The sequence below is a fragment of the Bombus terrestris genome, chromosome 6, assembly GCF_910591885.1.
Source record: "Bombus terrestris chromosome 6, iyBomTerr1.2, whole genome shotgun sequence".
In the NCBI taxonomy this organism is placed as follows: Eukaryota; Metazoa; Arthropoda; class Insecta; order Hymenoptera; family Apidae; genus Bombus; species Bombus terrestris.
This window is the reverse complement of record NC_063274.1, coordinates 3,287,974-3,307,663: the sequence shown is the minus strand read 5'-3', so window position 1 is coordinate 3,307,663 and position 19,690 is coordinate 3,287,974. Positions and strand designations below refer to the sequence as shown.

The 19,690-nt window shown below is 37.3% G+C and overlaps 1 protein-coding gene and 1 long non-coding RNA gene across 4 annotated transcripts in view; one reads left to right on the top strand and one right to left on the bottom strand.

Annotated features, from left to right (window-relative positions):
• Positions 1–19,690, top strand: part of LOC105665825 (treacle protein) — a 38,147-nt gene continuing 18,457 nt past the window's right edge. Inside the window, exon 1 of one of the 2 annotated variants that reach the window (XM_012309304.3) lies at positions 1–625. In XM_012309304.3, the coding sequence (XP_012164694.2) occupies positions 605–625 (21 nt within the window). In that variant the 5' untranslated portion in view covers positions 1–604. The remainder of the gene's footprint in view (positions 626–19,690) is intronic. The other variant, XM_048406548.1, reaches the window with a different exon arrangement.
• Positions 13,038–17,370, bottom strand: LOC125385260. 2 transcript variants are annotated; one of them, XR_007224338.1, is made up of 4 exons: positions 17,161–17,370; positions 16,376–17,067; positions 15,592–15,695; positions 13,038–14,720 (listed from the first exon to the last, which is right to left on the bottom strand). It is a non-coding gene; the product is annotated as an uncharacterized LOC125385260 (long non-coding RNA). The 2 variants fall into 2 exon arrangements; XR_007224337.1 differs by having other exon boundaries at positions 13,038–15,695.

Sequence of the window (19,690 nt, the reverse complement as noted above, 5' to 3'; positions counted from 1 at the left end):
GAAGAGAAGTCGGAGAAAGAGAGGGAACACGGCGTGCCTCGCGGGTCGCCGGCTCTTCTTCAGGGTCCGAGCTTCGTCCGAAACGAAGCGCCTCCGTTCTCCTCCTCTTCTCTTATGAGAACGTGCCGTCGGGGACGACGCTTCGTCGAACCGTTCGTCGTTCGATCGGTTCTCCACGTTTGGCCTCACTCGTCTCTTCTTATCCCTTTTTCGTTTAATCCTCCTATAGTTTCCTGTATCTTTCTCTATCTGTCTCTTGTGCCTCTGTCTCTTTCTCTCTCGCTTTATCTGTCTGTAATCTCGCGTCTTCCTCCATCTCGATCATTCGATTCACCGGTTTCTCCCTTTTCTTAGCTCCGCAGCTTCCTTCTTCTCTTGTCTTTTCGGCTCGAACCGCGTGTCACGGTGAAACGAACGTGGTTCACGCTCCGGGTGGTGGTGCTGGTGCTTGGTGTTGGTGGTGGTGGTGGTGCTGGTTGTTTTGGTGTCGTCGATGGTGTCGGTGGTCGATGGTGATCGGTGAATCCGCCTCGAGCGATCAGGAGATCTCACCCTTGGAAACCTTCCACTTTCGCTCGATCGAGGAGGGGAGGCTGCTCGAATCATGGCGTCCTACAGAAGCTACGTAAGTGTTGAGACTAGGGTTTCAGCGAAGTCGTTTACCGGATATCGTAGTTCGTTTATGTGATAATTTCGATGCACGTGCGTACTTGTACAGGCCGAAAACCGTGGGTTTGATCAACGTTTTTGGGCGCGGCAGGTTCGGGAAACGTAATTTTACCGGCGGTTAATTGGGAAGTTCGTTTCGGCCGGGTGAAACGTTGTTTACGCGACGCGGTGTCTTCATTAAATCGACGCCGGTCGCAAAACGACGCGAAGTTATAATTGGTGTTCCGCGGTGTCATCGCACGAGATGAATTTTCGCAAACGCGACGCTGAAAAAGAAGCAGAGCAACGCCGCTCGGCTGTACCACGCTGAAACGCGTTCTCCCTAATGTTGTCGAGCGTTTTGGGAACCGGGCAAGTAGAAAACGACGAGTTTCCTCCATTTCGTTGTCGCGTTCTTCTGAGCAAAAGGCTGTTTCTGTTTTTCTTTTCCTTTGCTTCTTTTTCTAGTGAAATTTTTAACGTCTCGTTTATATGGTTTATACGCATTCCACGGTTTCAAAGCGGTACGAGATGTGACATTTTCCACGATACATCGATGCTGAAAGAAAATGTGAAAAGATGTGAAAGATCGGTATTATTTTTTTTTATAAATTCTCCGTATATATCGCTTTTCAACGAATCAAGCCATTCTCGAACAATGATCCAATGTTTTGTTGAAATGCGACTGCAGTTTCTTCAGGTACTTGGTGATGTTTATAACACGAATTAAAATATAATTGTTCGCTAAAATGTAACTCGAAAAATTTAACTTGAAATCAAATATTTTTATGTTTATATATTTTTTTAGTCAACGCGATACATCGTCATAATTGCATTCGCGTGCAACGACGCAAAGTGACACTAGTTGCGCGTTAGCTCGTATTTAGAATAAGAAACAGCGTTCGCTGACGATGATTCGCGTTATCTTGAAAAAGTAATTGAGAATCTAGCCGGTTCGTCAGATATAATAATTTAAAACTATTAAAAAGCCTAATATTATCGCTCAATTTTGTTGAGAATTTAACTATTAAAGATTGGCGTGACCGTGTCTTATGGTGACCTGCATAAAGAGACGAGATGATGTTTAGTATTTATTGTGCATGGTGCAGATATTATTAACCCGTTGATGACTGTGCTCGTGTCTGAGGCGAGCTATTCGTGATTCGTTTGTGGACAGTGTCGTTTGTCTGGTTTGTTGTCGAACTGGTTGATTAGCTTGGCAATTTACTGCGCTGAGAAAGGAGAATGAAATAGGTTTTGTCATAACCAAGGAAATATTTCATTATTTTCTATAAAAAAAAAAAAAAAAAAAAAAATATGCAGCTGGAGGAAAAAGAAGAGCTAGAAAAAGAGAATTGAATTTATTATAAAACTTCGTGCTTTTAATTAAATGTATTCTTTTAGTTTATATAATACAAATTAATTTACGTAAAAAATTAATTTACAGTTAAAAATACTATTTGAAAAATAAGTCGTAAATACAGTCATTTATCGCTTCCTCACGAATAAACACCGAATGAAATTCAATTTAATTATAACGTTCTATCATTCTTACGATCAGAATGATTCCTTCCCTGTCGATGTTTCACAAGTTTGATTATCTAACAAAAATATACGAATTTATGCTTATTTCCCTCTTTATCTTCGGTATAATTTATATAAAATTGTACTTTTGCCTAGAATTAATAACGCAGTATTTGTGCAACATTTATTACAATATATTACAATTGTTTCGACGACCTGTGCCCGATATGTTCCTTGATATTTTGAGACGATAGTTCAACCATGTCATACAATGATCAACAATAATTGATCTCCATCAAGATGATCTACTATGTATCTACAAATACCCCCTATTTTCCTCCCATCTAATGTTTCAATATATCATACAACTTTATTACTTCGTCAAACTATATCATAAAACTCGAAGACGTTAAATCTTAATATAAAGTAATAAACGAAGTAGCAATAAACCTAATCCAAAACTGATCCAAACTAATAGTAATCCATAATAAACCGAGTATAAAACAACGAACATATCGTATTACTCGTATATTCTATGTGCCTCGTATAATAAAGCGAGATGATTTTGAGAATCTGCATTTAATCACGTATTTCCATTCATAGATCATCGTCATTTTAGTTCCACGATTAGTTGCGTCACAAGTTTTCATAACCTGAATGTTATACTAAATTTCTTATAATGATAAACCTAAGATACTAGGTTTCATGAAAAATGACAGGGAACCTACACTATTGTGACCCTCGGTTAATAAAATAATGTATCGAAAATTTAATTGACCAATCGTAAGTAGAAATTACCAAATTTTAAGCAAAGTAAGCGACGAACAATTATTTTGGATGTATTTGATTCCTCGTGGTCGTTGCACCTCACGCGTAATCTATACGCGACTCGACCGCCCGCTATAATTATGCGATGTAAATGAAGTCCATTAACGTTATCGTCCGAAGGCCGTGGTCGCACGCGATCCTCTGTTTCGCGCAAGCCGCGTCGCTGTTTACAAAATACCTAGAATTTAAGACCGCCGTTCGCCAGTCACGCCGCTGACGCGACTTTTCCCCTCCGCCGTTTTCCCGATTTCTTTCGACAGTGATCGCTTGCACGTGTTACACATATTCGTGCTTCAAAGATCGAGCACACTGACCTCCCTCATAAGATCATTAAAATCGCGTTTCATTATTGCACGACAAAAATATTTGGACATATTCCTCGATAAATTTACAGATATCGCTGAATGATTTTCTTGAGAATATCAACAGCATACAGATACACGCACGTATGTACATATAGTTGGGATCTTATATCGAGTTTTGAATTTTTGATTATTTGCTCTCGAGTTCTTAACGAGAAGTTGCTGGCTTTGTTTTATGATTTCTCGTATGATTACTATTTCCAGGAAGCTGTAAAAATTGATCGGCAGGCTATTTCTTTTCTCATTTGCATAGTCGATGTTCTAGCGAAAAGAAATAACTTTGTTCCAAGTTATGTTTCCTTTTTCTAGTTATATTTGTAGTACAATATAGGACACTATACTTCCTCGGTGGTGTATTTCAGTAATTCACAGCAGTTTCTGTGTTTATATACTTTTAAAAAGATTCTTAACTAAAACGATGAAATATTCCATTTACTATACCATAAAACAGGTAAGCCAATCCCCTTTTCCAAACACACGTTTCCATTAATTTGCCAATTATCTCGAAATAAAACTCGAAGCGAAGATCGCCTTAAAAATCAGCAGTCCCATCGTAAATGTCCGAACGCGGATCTTAGTACGTAGATATAGTGTGTAGACCGTGCAGTAGATAGAGTACGGTCGATGGTCAGACGGTGTTGGACGTCGTAAGCCAACTTGCAAGGGTCCGATAATAATACATAGATCGGCTGGCAGCAGAGCGGAGGTAAACATTTACCGAAGAAGCTCGGGCTCGGCAGCCACAGGGCACGAATTCCGGGTGTGCACCTCACGGAAACGCGTTCATACGTCGGCATCAGGTCGCCTGTGCCGTGGCCAGCAAAATTAGCCGGGCCTTTCCCAGACGACGTATGCCTGCCGGCGGTCTACTCATGCGAACCTTTCATCTGCCTATACCTATATGAATACGCACACCATACGCGACACGCATACGCAGTGTTTCATTCAAGCAATTAGCGTGCTTAAGCTTCTCGGTCGGTGTTAACGAATTCATTTTCTTTTTTTACTTGATCGAGTAGAGAAAATAAATATATTTTCTTAACTTATAATTTCGTATAATCCGTTTAGTATATATAATTGATGTGTTAGTATTATATAGATACGTACAATTTTGTGTGCTAGACTAGATTAGCCGTGTAGTAGTGACGCACGTATGTGAGTATGAGTGTGTGAATTATGTGTGTGCACAGCGTCTCGAAAAATAGATGAATACAACCGTTCCGTTAACAGTGTGATATGGAAGATGGTGAGACAAAGAGAGTACTGGACGCGTTTATTAAATAAACCTAAAGCTATTTTAATATAAATTCTAAGTGTAATCTTAGTGTTTCTTTACTTTTATCTCTGTGATTAAGATCCACAATTCTCAACAACTTGAATCACATTTTTTCATTTATTCGTCGTTTGTTTAATTAATAGCTTATAACAGTTAAAAAAATGTTACCCGTGTGTAACATGAAACGTGAAAGAGTAAATATCGAATAAGAAAAATCTAGAAAAAGATTATTGACTAATCAATTGCAATTCTCTAAAAGAAACGAATGTATTATGACGTATATTTCGTGTATACATTTTTCAACATAATATTTATATCTGATAATAATTTATCCATTATACGTATCTATCATGACGAATAAAAATATTCCGTACGGAAGCAGAGAATCAAAAAAATAATCCAGTCAGTTGCTTATGTCGCGCGATTTACTCTACCCGTGAAAATATCCTGTATGTTGAGTGTGAAGTTTCAAAAAGAGCTGATAGGTAGCAACCTATCGACCGTTGCTGCGAGATTTTCGTTGCGAAGCCCGATAAAGAATATCCCTGGTCGTTTCGGCCGACAGCTTTAAGAAAGCTCTCGAGGGAACGAACAGTTTTGCTCTCGTCTATTGGAGTTCTTTAAACACGGCTGCATCAGGGGATGAGCCAAGGGTGTACGATATCTTCTCCTTTTCGAACTTTCCAAAGTGAGAGTCGGTCGAAGAGGATTTCTGCGGACGGGTGAATCTTAATGTGCGCCATGTACTGGCTTTGCTACTGGATCGTAGATGAACTCGCGATATCGAAATTTATTGGATCGGCATATAGCTTTCCCCTTTTCGTCTCTTCCTCTCGATAAAATAAATTATAAACTTTTCAACTAAATTATTTTCACAGATACACGAATTGAATATTTGAGTAAGGTGATCGAAAAGTAGTTAAAAAATATTTGTTTCAAATATCTCGTGAACTTGACTATTTTCTCACCCCTTTGGTCCGATACCATTTACGCAGATCGATGAAAGGATTCTATCCGAAAAGATTATATATTTCCATTGAAACTAATAATCTAACAATTAAATACATCGTCGCGGTTGTAAAACCTACACGTATATGTTTGTGTTAATAAGCGATTTTTTACACCGACGATGTTTTCGTATGACATTTTTTCTACCTGCGCTGATAAAAGAGCTACGACTTTAAAAAGACGAATGAATTTCTCTGCAGAATTGATTTAGAAACCACTTCGAACCGATACAAAGATACTATAAAATCGATATAAAACCACTTCAAAACCGATATAATAACGGGCTGCAGAATATAACCGGAATCGACATCAGGCAAAATCTTTTTTATTCATAAGAGTTATGACATTATTTCGATTATATAACCATTTCAAGAACGAGGATCGATATCACGAGCATTTGCAACCTCCGCCAGTGGTTGACTTCAGTGGAATTATTTTACGTAATAACGACAATTTCGTCGATCGACGGGCATCTCTAAAACGGCGTAAGTAAACGATGCGAGGTACGTCGACGATGGGACGCATGATAAATTTAGCCGGGGTACAACGTGTTTGCGTTCCACTTCCTAGACGCGAAATCGAACAAGTTGGTCTTTAAGATTCCCCCGCGACATTTACACGCGGCGTGAACTTCGGGCAAATTGAGACATTTCATTTCTTGCGATTCGTCAACATCGTAAACACTCGACTCGGAATTAATTACAATCCCTCATACGTAATTAATAATGTTTATGTATTTACGGTGATATTGAATTATCTCGTGTATTCGTTGCGATTTGCAATTTGCAGGTGGAATTAATCGCTACCTTACAGAGAAAAGAGATAGAAAGTTTCTAAGTAATAGTCGTAAATATCGAATGTATAATTACTCATTTATAATTGTTTAATTTTTGTGATATTACGTTTCACGGTACAATATGATACGTTTTTAACGATATCTCGTTATGTGCGCATCTCGTGTATCATATTTTGTAAATCATATCGATACAACTTTGTTATCGCGCTTTCTGAATATTTTCAGAACGTGTTAGTATTTTTTGTACCAATTATTAGCTGCAATTGGTTCGAATGAATTTGATTTAATAATTTATTACCTGGTTTCGATATAAATAAAATTTAATACGAAGTTGTTACGAAATGTTGAATATGTGAAACATTTTAAATCCTCTTCTCCATATACGATTACAGTAACTAATTTTTCAATTTATTAAATGAATAACAAAATCTAGACAGATAATAATAAGATAGGTTTACACGTAACTCGCTGTAATAGGAGATGTTACTCGATATAATTATTTGTAAATAACGATAATTATTCACATTATTATCTTCATATTTATGACATTTAACGTTATCAAACTATGTACGTTGAAAGGCGAGTTTCCAAACGAGCTTAGACAACATATTGAAAATATTACAAGCTTGTTGTTCGTGGAAAGAGCAGAAGGTAAGAAACAGCGATAAAAGAAAGAAGGGTGTGTTCGAGGAGGGCGATCTTCATCGCTGTCCCCGAGGCGACGATAAATCTCGCGAATCTGCGGGGGAAAGGGTGACGGTGAGAAAGGCCGGGCATTACAAGGATGAAGCAACAAATCGTGTCGCGTTAAAACGCAAAACCCTCGTAATATCGCGTCGAAGCCGACGGCGTCGCTTAAAAATAGTGCAACTGGAACGCACCGTTTATTTCCAAGCTTATTCGAACGTCGTTGTGGACGGATGAAACCGGCGATTAAATTAAAGGGATAGCGAGAAACGAAGGTTGGAAAATCGGTGTCGTCGCTAGGTGGAAAATCATAGGGTAATATCGTTCGTTAATAACTTTCTCTCTTCTTTCAAAAGATAGACACGCGCTGGAAACAGCTTGAACGCGATTAAACGTCAGATGGAAAATCCAACGTCACGGTGGATAAGAGACGCTTCGAGACGCAAGAATATGAACAGGGGAAACGAAGAGGAGACGAAGGCAAGGGGAGAAGTGGCTCGAGCTGAAGATAGAGAAAAAGATTTAAAGGCTCTTCTGAATATTTCAAGACGAGTTGTTGCCACGGCAAAACGTTGCCGCGGGACGATTTAATTGAGCGTTCTCCTCTTACCCTCTCGACGCTTCGTGCACAGCCCCTCCGGAGGAACGTCAACTGGAAATGCATATGCATCCGTGGCTCGCGAGCAACCGCTGTGCATCCAATTGCAGTCGGCGTTAAATGGAAAAATATACGCTTCCCTGATCGCTTCGATGTTCGTCAGATTCATTCGCACCCCATGGTTTCGGCTGAAATGTCTAGAGGGTTACCTAGGATACGAGCTGATGTATTTTAAATGCAGTTGTGGTACTCTTGGTTAATCCTGTCTTTACGTTACGAGCTAATATCGGGTTGTTTAATTTATATACGTATTTTGGCTGTTGTTGCAACAGTTTCCTAGTACGTATACATAGTTTAGGCCTTAATAACAATTTGTCAATCGTGATAGCCGTGTTTTATTAGCCGATGCTGATGAAATTTCAAAATGTTTCGTACAACGAATAAAATATGTCCATAAAAATGCTACATGATAAACGTTCAAATATTTTTCTGATATAGTACATCATAAAGGAATAAATAAAAACAATAACTATATCAACGATATTATCCATCAATAAACGTCAAATTTTCTTCTCCGTTCCTCGAATAAAACATCGTACGCGGCTCCTCGATCAATAAATCTCAATAAACAAATCGAGGTACCATTATCCCAATTGGCGCGCCATTCCTTAATATTCTAAACGCTAGCACGTTCACCGTGTTACACAGCTTCTGACAAATTGCACGTTAATACTAGATGCTTGTGATAAAAGCGGCACAGTGATAATGCCCGGGCTTTTCATTGCGCCATACCGGGACAATAAATTATGTTCGCCGAGAGGCTAGCCAGTATTTGGCCAGTGCTTTGTGCTCATGTTGAACGTCGACGATGCATAATCGACTAACGAGTCGAGTCGCATCCACATTTGATGCCTCGATGTTGCTATCGGATACAGGTGTTTCCGATAGCCGTGGTGCAGCTCCGATCCGATCGCATACATTTCACCCTACCATGGAATTTACGCGGAACAATATGCTTAGCTAGCATGGTCGCGTGGAAAATATTTTGGCTCGTCCGCTTCACCGAGTTAGCAGCGATGTTCATTGTGTCTGGTTTTCACAGTAGGCTGGAAGTACACGATGTTCATGCGAGTGGAAGAAACAGGATACAGAATTGTTAAATGATGGTTATCGCGCATCCTTCGATTCGTATTTTATTCAATCGTGTTTTTCGTATTATTATAAAATTTTCTCAAGTTTGAGAAAAGTCTTTTGCCACATATTTTACAACGCATATAGGAAATAACGTAATGTTTCGTGAAAAATAAAATTTTGTCGATAGCTCGTAACTTTTAATTTGCATCTTAAATTGAAAAGCATTTTAAATTGCATCAAATTACATATATTAGTTTCGAACTTTGAATCTACAAATTCGAGTCCCAAGGTGCATCTTTTTATGAGTACCACACCTAAGAGGAAACACGAGAGTTCACATTCATCAAAAATACTCGTAACCACCACTCCAAAGAAGTTATTTTTACGTTGAAAAAAAAAAAAGAAAAAAAGAAAGGGAAAAGGAAAGATACATCAAACCTGCCACCTTATGTTCGAAAAATACCAGTTCAGTCTTCAGATAACTTAAGGGAGGAGCATTTGTTGTTTGATTTAATGCATTTCTCCAATCGAGAAAGCGTGCTTCTACCAGGAAGTATCATTTCAAATCCGTTCACTGTATTGTTTAAGCCAGCGCACCATAGTCTGTAGTATTCTAGAAAATATCGTTTCTCCTTCCTTCCGTTTGCTCGTTGTTTCTGTCCGTCCTTGTTTCACTGTTTCTCTCTTCTCGTACGTGTACACTTGAAGAGAGAACATGCCTGTGGATACTCCAGAGGGAACATGGACGAAGACCTCGCGGCTATATTTAAACGGACTCGTAGACATCGCCTCGAGTCTCTTTTTTCCATCCAACATGCCACGAAGAAGCATCTGCAGCTTGGCTTCGAAAAACTGCACAACTATGACAGGTCGCGTCCTCCTGGAAATCGCGGAAAGTCCGCAGAGAAAAACGTGACACAATTTTCTCGCTGTTTCACTCGTGTTCGCTGACTCCAGACGTCATGGAAAGCTGCGAAAATTCTCCCAGCTTTATTTATTCGCTTGTACGTTTTGTTTGCTTTTCGATAGCAATTTGAAATCAACCTTAGCATTAATTTTATTATGAAGTGTATATTTTGATGAAACTCTGAACAATTGTTTATTGCATCATCAATTCGAATCAATGATCTTTTCAAAAATTTTCTTCTACAAATTTATAAGATTTTACAAAAGATACAACTTTCATTTGACTTTTTCTTGAAGTTTTCTGTCATCTACAATTTGCAACCACTTAAATAGTAGAGGTGATTCATGATCATGACGAAAAAAAAAGAAATTCTTATTTGAAATCTCAATTACTGGAAGGAAAGCGATAACTTAATAGATCCTTTTGTTATTGCGTTATATTTCTTTGTTCTTTGCAACACCATTTACGTAAATTAAATAAAATTCAAATATAAATAAGATGGGAAAGACGTGCCAAATACGATACTGAAATAAGGCAATAAACTCTGATAGTGATCGATCGGATGTATCTACAGCCTGCAGCTATTAAAATTGTATATAACAAATATCTGTTGCTCAAACAAAAATGTACCTATAATCTTCCCAATAATCGTTAACAATCCAAATTCAGAATTAAAAGATTATCTTTCGACGATCATGACAAACAAAACTCTAAAATAAATTGCAATTTTATCGAATTACCGTTTCCTCTGTTTGTTTCCAAACAAATGAAGCAATAGAATATGAAAGATAAATATTAATATTACTGCTAGTAGACAATATCTTTCGCGGAAAATTTGACGATTCAGAATTCAATGGGACACAGAATATACGAAACGTTGTGTTTTCTGTGAAATCGGATTGATGCAGTGCAGCGTGCATCGTGCACGTTGGTCGATGAAACAGGCGTTTGAAAACCGTGGCGGAAGAAGCGTTCAAACGTCGCTGTCTTGTTAGCGACGACCAATATTTGCCGCCAGAAACGACAACAACGCGGTCCGCAAACACAGCTGATCTCGCAGATCAATTGCCCGCATTGAAATCAATTTTGAGACTCGGCCCAGCTACAGATCGGCCTATTGCGCGATGTCACTGAACCTAGTCGTTTGAATTATATCTATCTATCGATGATTTTTCTACTGCACGAATGGTAAACACATTCGAATAAATGGAATTTTCTGAGTGGATTTTCGTAATTGTGATTGGCAATTCGAGATTAAAATAAAGTGGATAAAATTGGAAATGGATAAAGTTGGTGGACTGTTAACTGGATTGGACACGTTTCGCTAAACTGGATTGTTGAACTTTTCAATGCATTAATTAAAGATAGACTTTTTCTTTCTTTAAGATCCTAATGATATACCAGTATTTATGTATTTATATATTTATACTATCTGTCGTGATTGAACAATTTCTAGTATTTGAATTATATAAGTAGAATTCACAAATATAATATATACAGTGCACTGTATCTCCATCATACAAAGCTTAATGTATCCGAGATAGATTTCAAATGTCATTGAGTACACGTGTACTCGCCTAATTCGAATTAATGGATCTGGTTATGGATTTACATAGCGTTAGCATAGGATGTGTGAAGTGTTATATAAGTTAATGTAACTCGAGATATATGATCTTTGTATAATCTGATTCGCTATTCTTTCTAGCTTCGAATACCTCGTCGCGTGCTGTTACATGCGCTGGCAAATTTTGTCAAATTAGCTAGAAAACTATTTGATCGATTAAATTCGTTACTCTTCATGGCACTTTGCAATAGGCAAGGGAAATGAACATTTGTCCATATTATTCGACATGATAATTATTCTAACTATCAATTACGAGCTTCGCCAGTTGTTATTCGATTACTCGACGATTGCTTGATCGTACAATTCATTTAATTTGTTATATAAATTTATAGATAATTTATAAAATTTAAGGGACGAAAGGCAGCGAACGTCGAAGAAAGAGAAAAATTGACATCCATCGCAGCGATAACCAATTTGCAACGAATTCTAGAAAGAGTTCGCATTTAAACTCCATTAAAAGAGACTTAAGTGCATTTCTATTTATACGCAGATTCTTGAGAACGCCGTGCCGGGGATATTCAATCTTTCGTTTCAGCCTGAGCTTTCAGTTAGTATTAATTAAACTCCGAGCCGTTGTCATTCTGTCGTAAAATAAATAGCCCGAACTAAAAGCTACGCGTGACTGCGCTAGGTGCCACTGAAATTGGCAGAGCACCACGAATCGGTGCGAGTACGTTGCTCTTCCCATGACTCGCCGAAATTCGAGCCGACCACTTTCTATTCGTTAACTGTACGTTTTGATGGAACACGATACCGTAAGTTTGCCGTTTGCTGGGTCTGTTGATTTTCTGCGGGAACAGGATGTGGATGTTGATCCACTCAGCTCTGTATTTCCGACCAAAGGACCTAGTTTCTTTTCGCGTATCTACGATGGATAGTCAGGAGACGCGCGATGTATGTGCATATCTTTGACCACCTTAATATGCATATGTAATCTACATTTCTAATTTCTAAAAAGAAAGAGAATCTCGGTTTCCATCGCACGTACTTTGCGCCTAGTTCCTGATTTTCTTGATTGATATTCGAAGAAAGCTGTGTACACCCCTTGACAATGTAATCAAATGACGAAGAATTCAGAATGGATGATTCAGAAAATTATTTCTTTGGTCTCACATTCTCCAACTTTTTGCACATAATAAATACAAATAACTACATCATGCGCAATGGTATTTAAGGTGTGAAAGTTATGGTACTACGTGTGATAATTTATCTGAGTTTCTCTCATGCTACGGCAAGAGTTACGTAGCGTTTGTAGTCTAGTTTAGACGATCAAATATCTCTAGATGATAGGAGTAAAGTCTAAGCTGGTTCGAAGATATTACGTAGCTCTTAACTGAGTATCGTTTTACAAATATTATTGCAACTAGAAAAACTTAGGTAGAGTGTAATTACCAGGTTCCACCACCTAAGGGTAATTACATAAAGAATTCGTAATCCGTATAGTAACCTCTCAATAATAATCCTATAAGGATGATATTGATAACACTATATTTAATGATGTGGATTTCACAACATTTTGATGACTGACACAAATTCAACGATGACCGAACGACTTGTCACAGACACCTTACATTTTTGGCAATTCTGTTTCCTCTTATCAATTTTGTTAATTACACTATAAACTGTTACTTGTATGTTAACATTATTAACAATATTAATTTTATATAATATTAGCAATAGCATCAAAATCATAGTAACTCATAGTTTTGCTGCATTTTTACTTGTACAAAGTTCTAACATTTTACACCGTTTTTATACGAACATCGATTATAATTTCTACATATTTTACTTCTTTTCTACCTTCCCTGTTCTTGCTGTTTTATGGTCCCTATTTTCTCGCTGTTTTCCCCTTTTTTATACTCTTCGTTGTTTTATGCAGACGCTTTAATAGACCATGTCTGCAAATATTTGTCCTCGAGAGGTGGATTGCCAGCTACATATTTCCCTGTCTCTCGAATGATCTTGCAAGTGGACAACTCTCAGATGGTTTTCCCTCGAGTATGATGCGCCACGTTTGTAAATTGCAGATCTCCCTTTGCAGTATCGTGCTAGAATTTTCTTTGCCAACCTTGAATAATAACTGGCCAAAGTAAACGAAACAAGAACGGTGCATATGTCAAAGGCAATAAAAATAAAGCTCCAGGTATAAAAAATTAATTTGTTGGAACTGAGTTGCATAAGAAATATTGTGGGACGTTAAATGTTACAGCGCACAAAGTTGAAAATATGCCGGATAGGGGTGGACGTTATGTTTCTTCTCCTCGTGACAAATAAATAATTCAGAAACGGTAGCAGGAATGGAAACATTGGATAACATTAAATATTAGAGTTCGTGAAGTTGAAAATATTGCGAGATAGAATCGCGGGGAAACTTCTTATCTGCTTTGTTATTTATGAACTCGACCTAGGTACGAGATACGATGTACGACATAATTTTTCTGTTTTCTTTTTAAGTTATATTCTAAATAACTTATATTTTAAATTATAGACAATAAACGATTAAATTAGTACACAGACGTTTAAGCATTTTAAGCACTAACATCTACACAAATCTTTTATTGTTTTATTGGATCTAAATAATGTCACATCGTCGCATGTAAGCATATAATTTAACATAGATATTATACGTAAAAGAACGTTTTCATTTTTCATAATCGATGCAATAGATGCAACAATTCACAATTTGGAAAACTTGTAACGTAAGAGTTCCATATGATATCTGTAATTAATTTTCATATTTTCATTTCATCATAGCAGTTAAGGATTAATCACTTCCCTACAGTTTCTTATTTAATTTCCACGTATTCACGCTTCAATATTTAACGGAAATTAATTGAATTTTTAATACTGTCAAATTATTTATCTAGCTTCATCGAGCAAAGATCTTTTATAGTTTATAACGTATACCTTCAATTTTAAATCGTAAAACTTTAACTATACGCCACTAGAAATCTTAAAATATTCATAGAAAAGAGAAACAATTATAACTTAGCAATTATAGAAAATGACAGTATGATCGGGCTCACAATGAGTGATTTATCGGTTTGTAACTGCATCGAGAGACTCGACATCCCTGATAACCGGACTCCATAAGAGTCTTTGGCCGCAACTTCCGGCAACTTATACGGCACCGGAAGTTTTCCAATTACGCGGCGAAGCCGTTGCTGTTTCCCCGTCGAAGCGTTTAGTTCTTGACATTCTCTCGTCGCCACTTTCGCGGCGACGAAGGCTTCTCATTGAAAGACTTTTGCGTCGAGCCACTCGCCAGGATCTCGAGAAACTTCATTAAATATCTTCAGCTTCCGATGACTTGCCACGCAACTTGCAACTGAAATTAATTGGATACACCAGTACACGATTTTCGTAATGGATTTGCATGACGACATAGTCAATAAAATTTTCTCTGTAATTGGGAGGATTTTTAACTTTAATATAAAAATTTATCGCGATTAACGGTTTAGTGGCGAGGCACGTTAGTTGATATTTTCTGTGAAGTAATCATACTATAGTATGTAAATTGTGATGTATAGAAGATATATGTAATAATCGAATATAATAATAATTATTATTCTTAAAATTTCATATTAGTATCTTGATCGATTTAAAAGATACTTCTTTCTTATAACAAAAGAAAACTTTCATTTACGCATGAACGTACATATTAAATGTGAATGTGATATAAGATATTAAAAAATTGAATGGAATATAATCTTTAATCTGACATTCGCGCGATAATGCGTCTATTTCGATACAGGTGGTTCATTTATATTTTAGGATTGAAATACGTGTTACAGAATGATTAATTTTTGGGAATCTACTGCGACAGAAAGAGAAACGCATCGATTTATTTTGTCCACAAATAGAGTTAAAGATTGCGTAAGAACGAAGACAAACCAGGAAGTGAAATTGAAGGTGCATACGATTCTTGCCAAAAATACGCTCCGCAAATGTCATACGGGATTCACTTTCGACATACACGTGTCACGCGAACACCCAGAGAGGCTGAAATCGTTTCCTTGATTCATGCATCGAAATACTGAAAAAGTTGGCCACCACCCAACGCGTAAAACGTGAAATAACAGCACGTTGAAATGGATCGTCGAACCGGCCTAATCGGCATTTTGTAACGTAAACACGTTATCGTTTTCTTCATACGCTATTTTTATTCCGAATGTTTCTTGCATGGAAATAAGATATACCTTTTTGCAATACAACAATTGCCATTTTCGTCCAATACTTTGCATAGATTTCCTTCGAACTCTTCAGTTGTAACAAGTATATAGAATTATAATCATGACGTGTCCTGAAATCAAACATCAAAGTGTGCTGCTTAGGAACCCATGAAATTGTGAAAGGCAATTTCAGCGTTCATTCAGTCTAAACCCAAAAGAATCACGTATTTTCTTCGGACGAATAATACCGTGGTAAATTAAATTTCCTGCCTTCCCGATCCCATTTCCTCGGTGTTCTTGTGCTCGTAAAACGAAGCATTACTTTCGACATATTAATCCGCGCGTGGTCGGAAACCAGAATGAAATCTGCTAGCGAAATTATTTCTGTAGAGACGACGCGAAAATTTTCTTCATTCGTTCACGAACCGTTTTGTATTAAATATGCGACAAATTATATTTTCTTTTTTTTTTTTTTTTTTTTCTTTGTTTCTTTCGCTTCTTTTGATCGTCGAGCGAACCACCTTAAATGGAACTATGAGAATCGCAAAAGCAGAGACAGGACAAAAGCTGTTGAAATGATATTTCTAATGAATATCCACTGCTTAACGGAGAGAAACATCGAAAATGAAAAGAAAGAGAATCTTTTACTTCTATCGAAAGTTAATTCATAATACTACCGGAAGGACCTTTGAATTTAATCGACAAAATTTTCATGCAATTCGATAAATGCAGTCTTACTGTATTTTACCAAATAGCACAGATACTTTAAGAGAAACACGATTTAAATAGAAAATGATGATTGAGATCCTACCTTTTCACATTTCTTCCTCTCTTCCATTCCTATCGTCGAATAATCCTGCATTTAATACCGTCTAACGTACCCTGTCTGAGGAAAAGATACGAAGGAGCCACGTTACATCTCGAATTTTTCCTCGTCGCAACGTTTCATCGAATTCACCTTTATGATGGAATACATAATGCAATTTCGTGGAGACGAGCCGAAGTTAACGTCGGTTGATGAATTACATACGAACCGGTTGACCGAGAAAGACGAATACAATGTTTCCTCGGTATGTTCCATCGAAAGAACAGCAGAATAAATACAAAAGGCAAACTAACGCCGAGCAACGTGATGGTTTGTTATGGAAGAGAACGCGTCTGTCCTGGATAGAAGATAGATTAAATTTATATAACCAGCTTTCTGTATCTGAGTTGTCTGAATACAACCGGCTACACTAATAACCCTTTCAACCGTGTGACGTACGTACACGTCGTAATATTAAATTTGCAATTACTTTGGCGCGTTCACGCGTACACCGTGTACCGGGCAACGAGCTTCCAAGTTTTCATATCGTTCCGCGATACCAAACGGGCAAATTCGATAAAATGCAAATGTTTATTAAATCGTGAAGTGGCACAGTCGCGTTTCTCATACGGAATGCGCGGTGTTTTTGTAAATAACGTTGAACGAATTATAACTGGAGCGTTACATTGCGCAATGTACTGTAATGTAAAATATATTTCAACGTTCGATGCGTGGAAATGTAGAATTGATTTGATAAAATATGAATACAGCGTTTATTCGATTATACGTACGTCGCCGAACATCCAGCGGTAAGTGGATCTATCACTTTGGATCGTGTTTTTCGTCGTAAATATCGTATCATAATCTTTTATTTATAAAAATTAGAATTTACACAAAGACCCGCTAGCCGGTTTATCAACAAGAAACAAGAGACGTAATATTTTATATACCCTCGTTCGTCCCCTCCTGAACGATGTATTTTTGTCTATGACCATTTACTTTGGCCTTCAGCAAGCGCCTGTTATAAATGGTCAAGTATCGACGTCACTTTGTAATTTTAAAAAGACGTAGCGGCGTTTTCGTTCCGCGGAGTTCATGACAACTGGTGGCACGTCGTAAATTATAATAATGCGACCAGTCGACAGAGGTTAAATCAGACTGACACTCTTCAATTAGTCGGCCTCCCCTCGAGCTGCTATCGCTCGAACCGCATCGGGCGCCCACATCCTCATCAGTAACGCGTCGATCGCACAGATCTGATACAAACACAATCCTTGCTTGTTAAAATAAACAAACATTTGTTTCTGAAGAGCTACACGTGTACACGAATTACGCGATAATTTTCAATATATATATAAATTTTAAATATAAAATATTATTGCATGATCATATTGAAGAAAAATAAATGCACAAATGATCTCTGCAAATGTTCTCAATTATATTTATTTTACTCGTGTCAATAGGCAATCGCAATTTGTACCTATGATGTTGATGGTCTCGTAAAAGCAAATAAACGTGGCTCCTTCTTTTTATTAACTAGGAAATTGCAACGAATCGAAGTTTTCCCGCTTTTCAGCGGAAAATATCGCATCATATCGGTATGATCATTGAAAGGTAAGTAGTAAATAACACCTGGTAGTTAAATAAGTTAACTTTATAATAAACAGGAATAAACAGGTGCAGTGTATTCGCGGCTTTAACGCGAAGAAATGCAAGCAATGAAATTGAATTCTCTTAATCAAATTATTTTCATTATAAAACGTTTAAATCAAAATTGTGATAGACATTATGATCAATACTATTCTAAATTAAAAAATTCACGTACAGTCTGTAATAATAATTTATATATAATATATTTTATATATATATATATATATATATATATATATATATAATTTATTATTAAAGACTGTACGTGAATTTTTCAGCAATAAATCCACTTTATTGGAAAATATCGTGTGAACGATAGAAATCTGTTTTACTGGCATTTACTCATTCATTGATGCATTCTATCAAAACCCATGAATGTTACGAATAGAGATAGAGTTAAGTTAATAGTTCTTGTCTTTTACTAGCGACAAGATGTATTATTATGTCAAGAAACAGTGTCTCAATTGGAGTAGATCCTCTGCCACCCGAACCTCCATTATTCCGGCACTCTATTATTCAAACACACTACTATTTGGAGATTCAATTAGTCGAACATGGTTCCACATAAGTTTCGTTGCAATATAATAGTAATATGTGCAAACTATTCGACGTAAATTTTAATCGTGTCCATGATGCAGTATAGTCGTTACGAAAATAAGCAGCGATCGTAACGTGAGATTATCAAGTAATTTAAATATTTTATGTTTTTACAAATACGGTAACGTGAATTTTTTAATATCTGCGAAACTATTTCTACAGAATGCGTCAATCGCGTGTCACGTATGGACATCGGGACATTATCTCACAAGATGACACAAATCTGTACTAACTTTCTTTCTCATTTTTGTGCATACAATTCACTCAGCGTGATCGTTCGTAAAAGCAAATTATTACTAAACTCACGTAATCAATCGAGTTTATAAATCTTCGAATAATCCTCCTCTATCCAGCGTTTCCAGAATGTATAAGGGGAAAAGACTATTCTAAAGAAAATTTGAAGTTCCAAGAACTATTTCAATCAACTACCCTTATCCCTCTCCAAAGACCAAGACCATTGGTCTGCACACCATGTGCAAACTCTGCCAATCAATCCTTGTCGTATTAAACGAATCGTCCATCGATACGTGGTTTTCCTTTAAACTAGCAACTTTAACTGGCAAATATTCAATTACATGAAACAAAAGTCGGCTCTTGGCAGTAAAACGGCGCGAGAGAAACGATCGTTTCGCGGCTGTACGATTTATCTATCGATAAAGCGGGATCAAGGGTAGAAAGCTGGCGTGCAGGGTTTGAGTAGGGATGGCCAAGCTGTAAACAGCCATTTTTATGGACGATAAAGCAATATCGAAAGATTTCCCGGTCGAGCTGCTTTCAATTCGACCAGCCCAATGGAAAGCTTTTCGCCACGCCGACGAAATATCGAGAAGGCTAAATTGACGGTAGGAAACCCTGGATTTCCGTCAAGGGAGAGAGACAGAATGTAGCTGCTCTGATGGATTAGTTGATGGACAGTGACTATCGATGGATCGTTTATCGATCTTGGACAAATTGGATGAGAACGATTTTGCCGTTCGATTTTCGCTTGATTTTCATCGATTTTCCGTGTAAATTCTACGAACGCCATTCGTATCAATTTTCCACGTTTTACAATTTTCATCCACTTTCATTTTC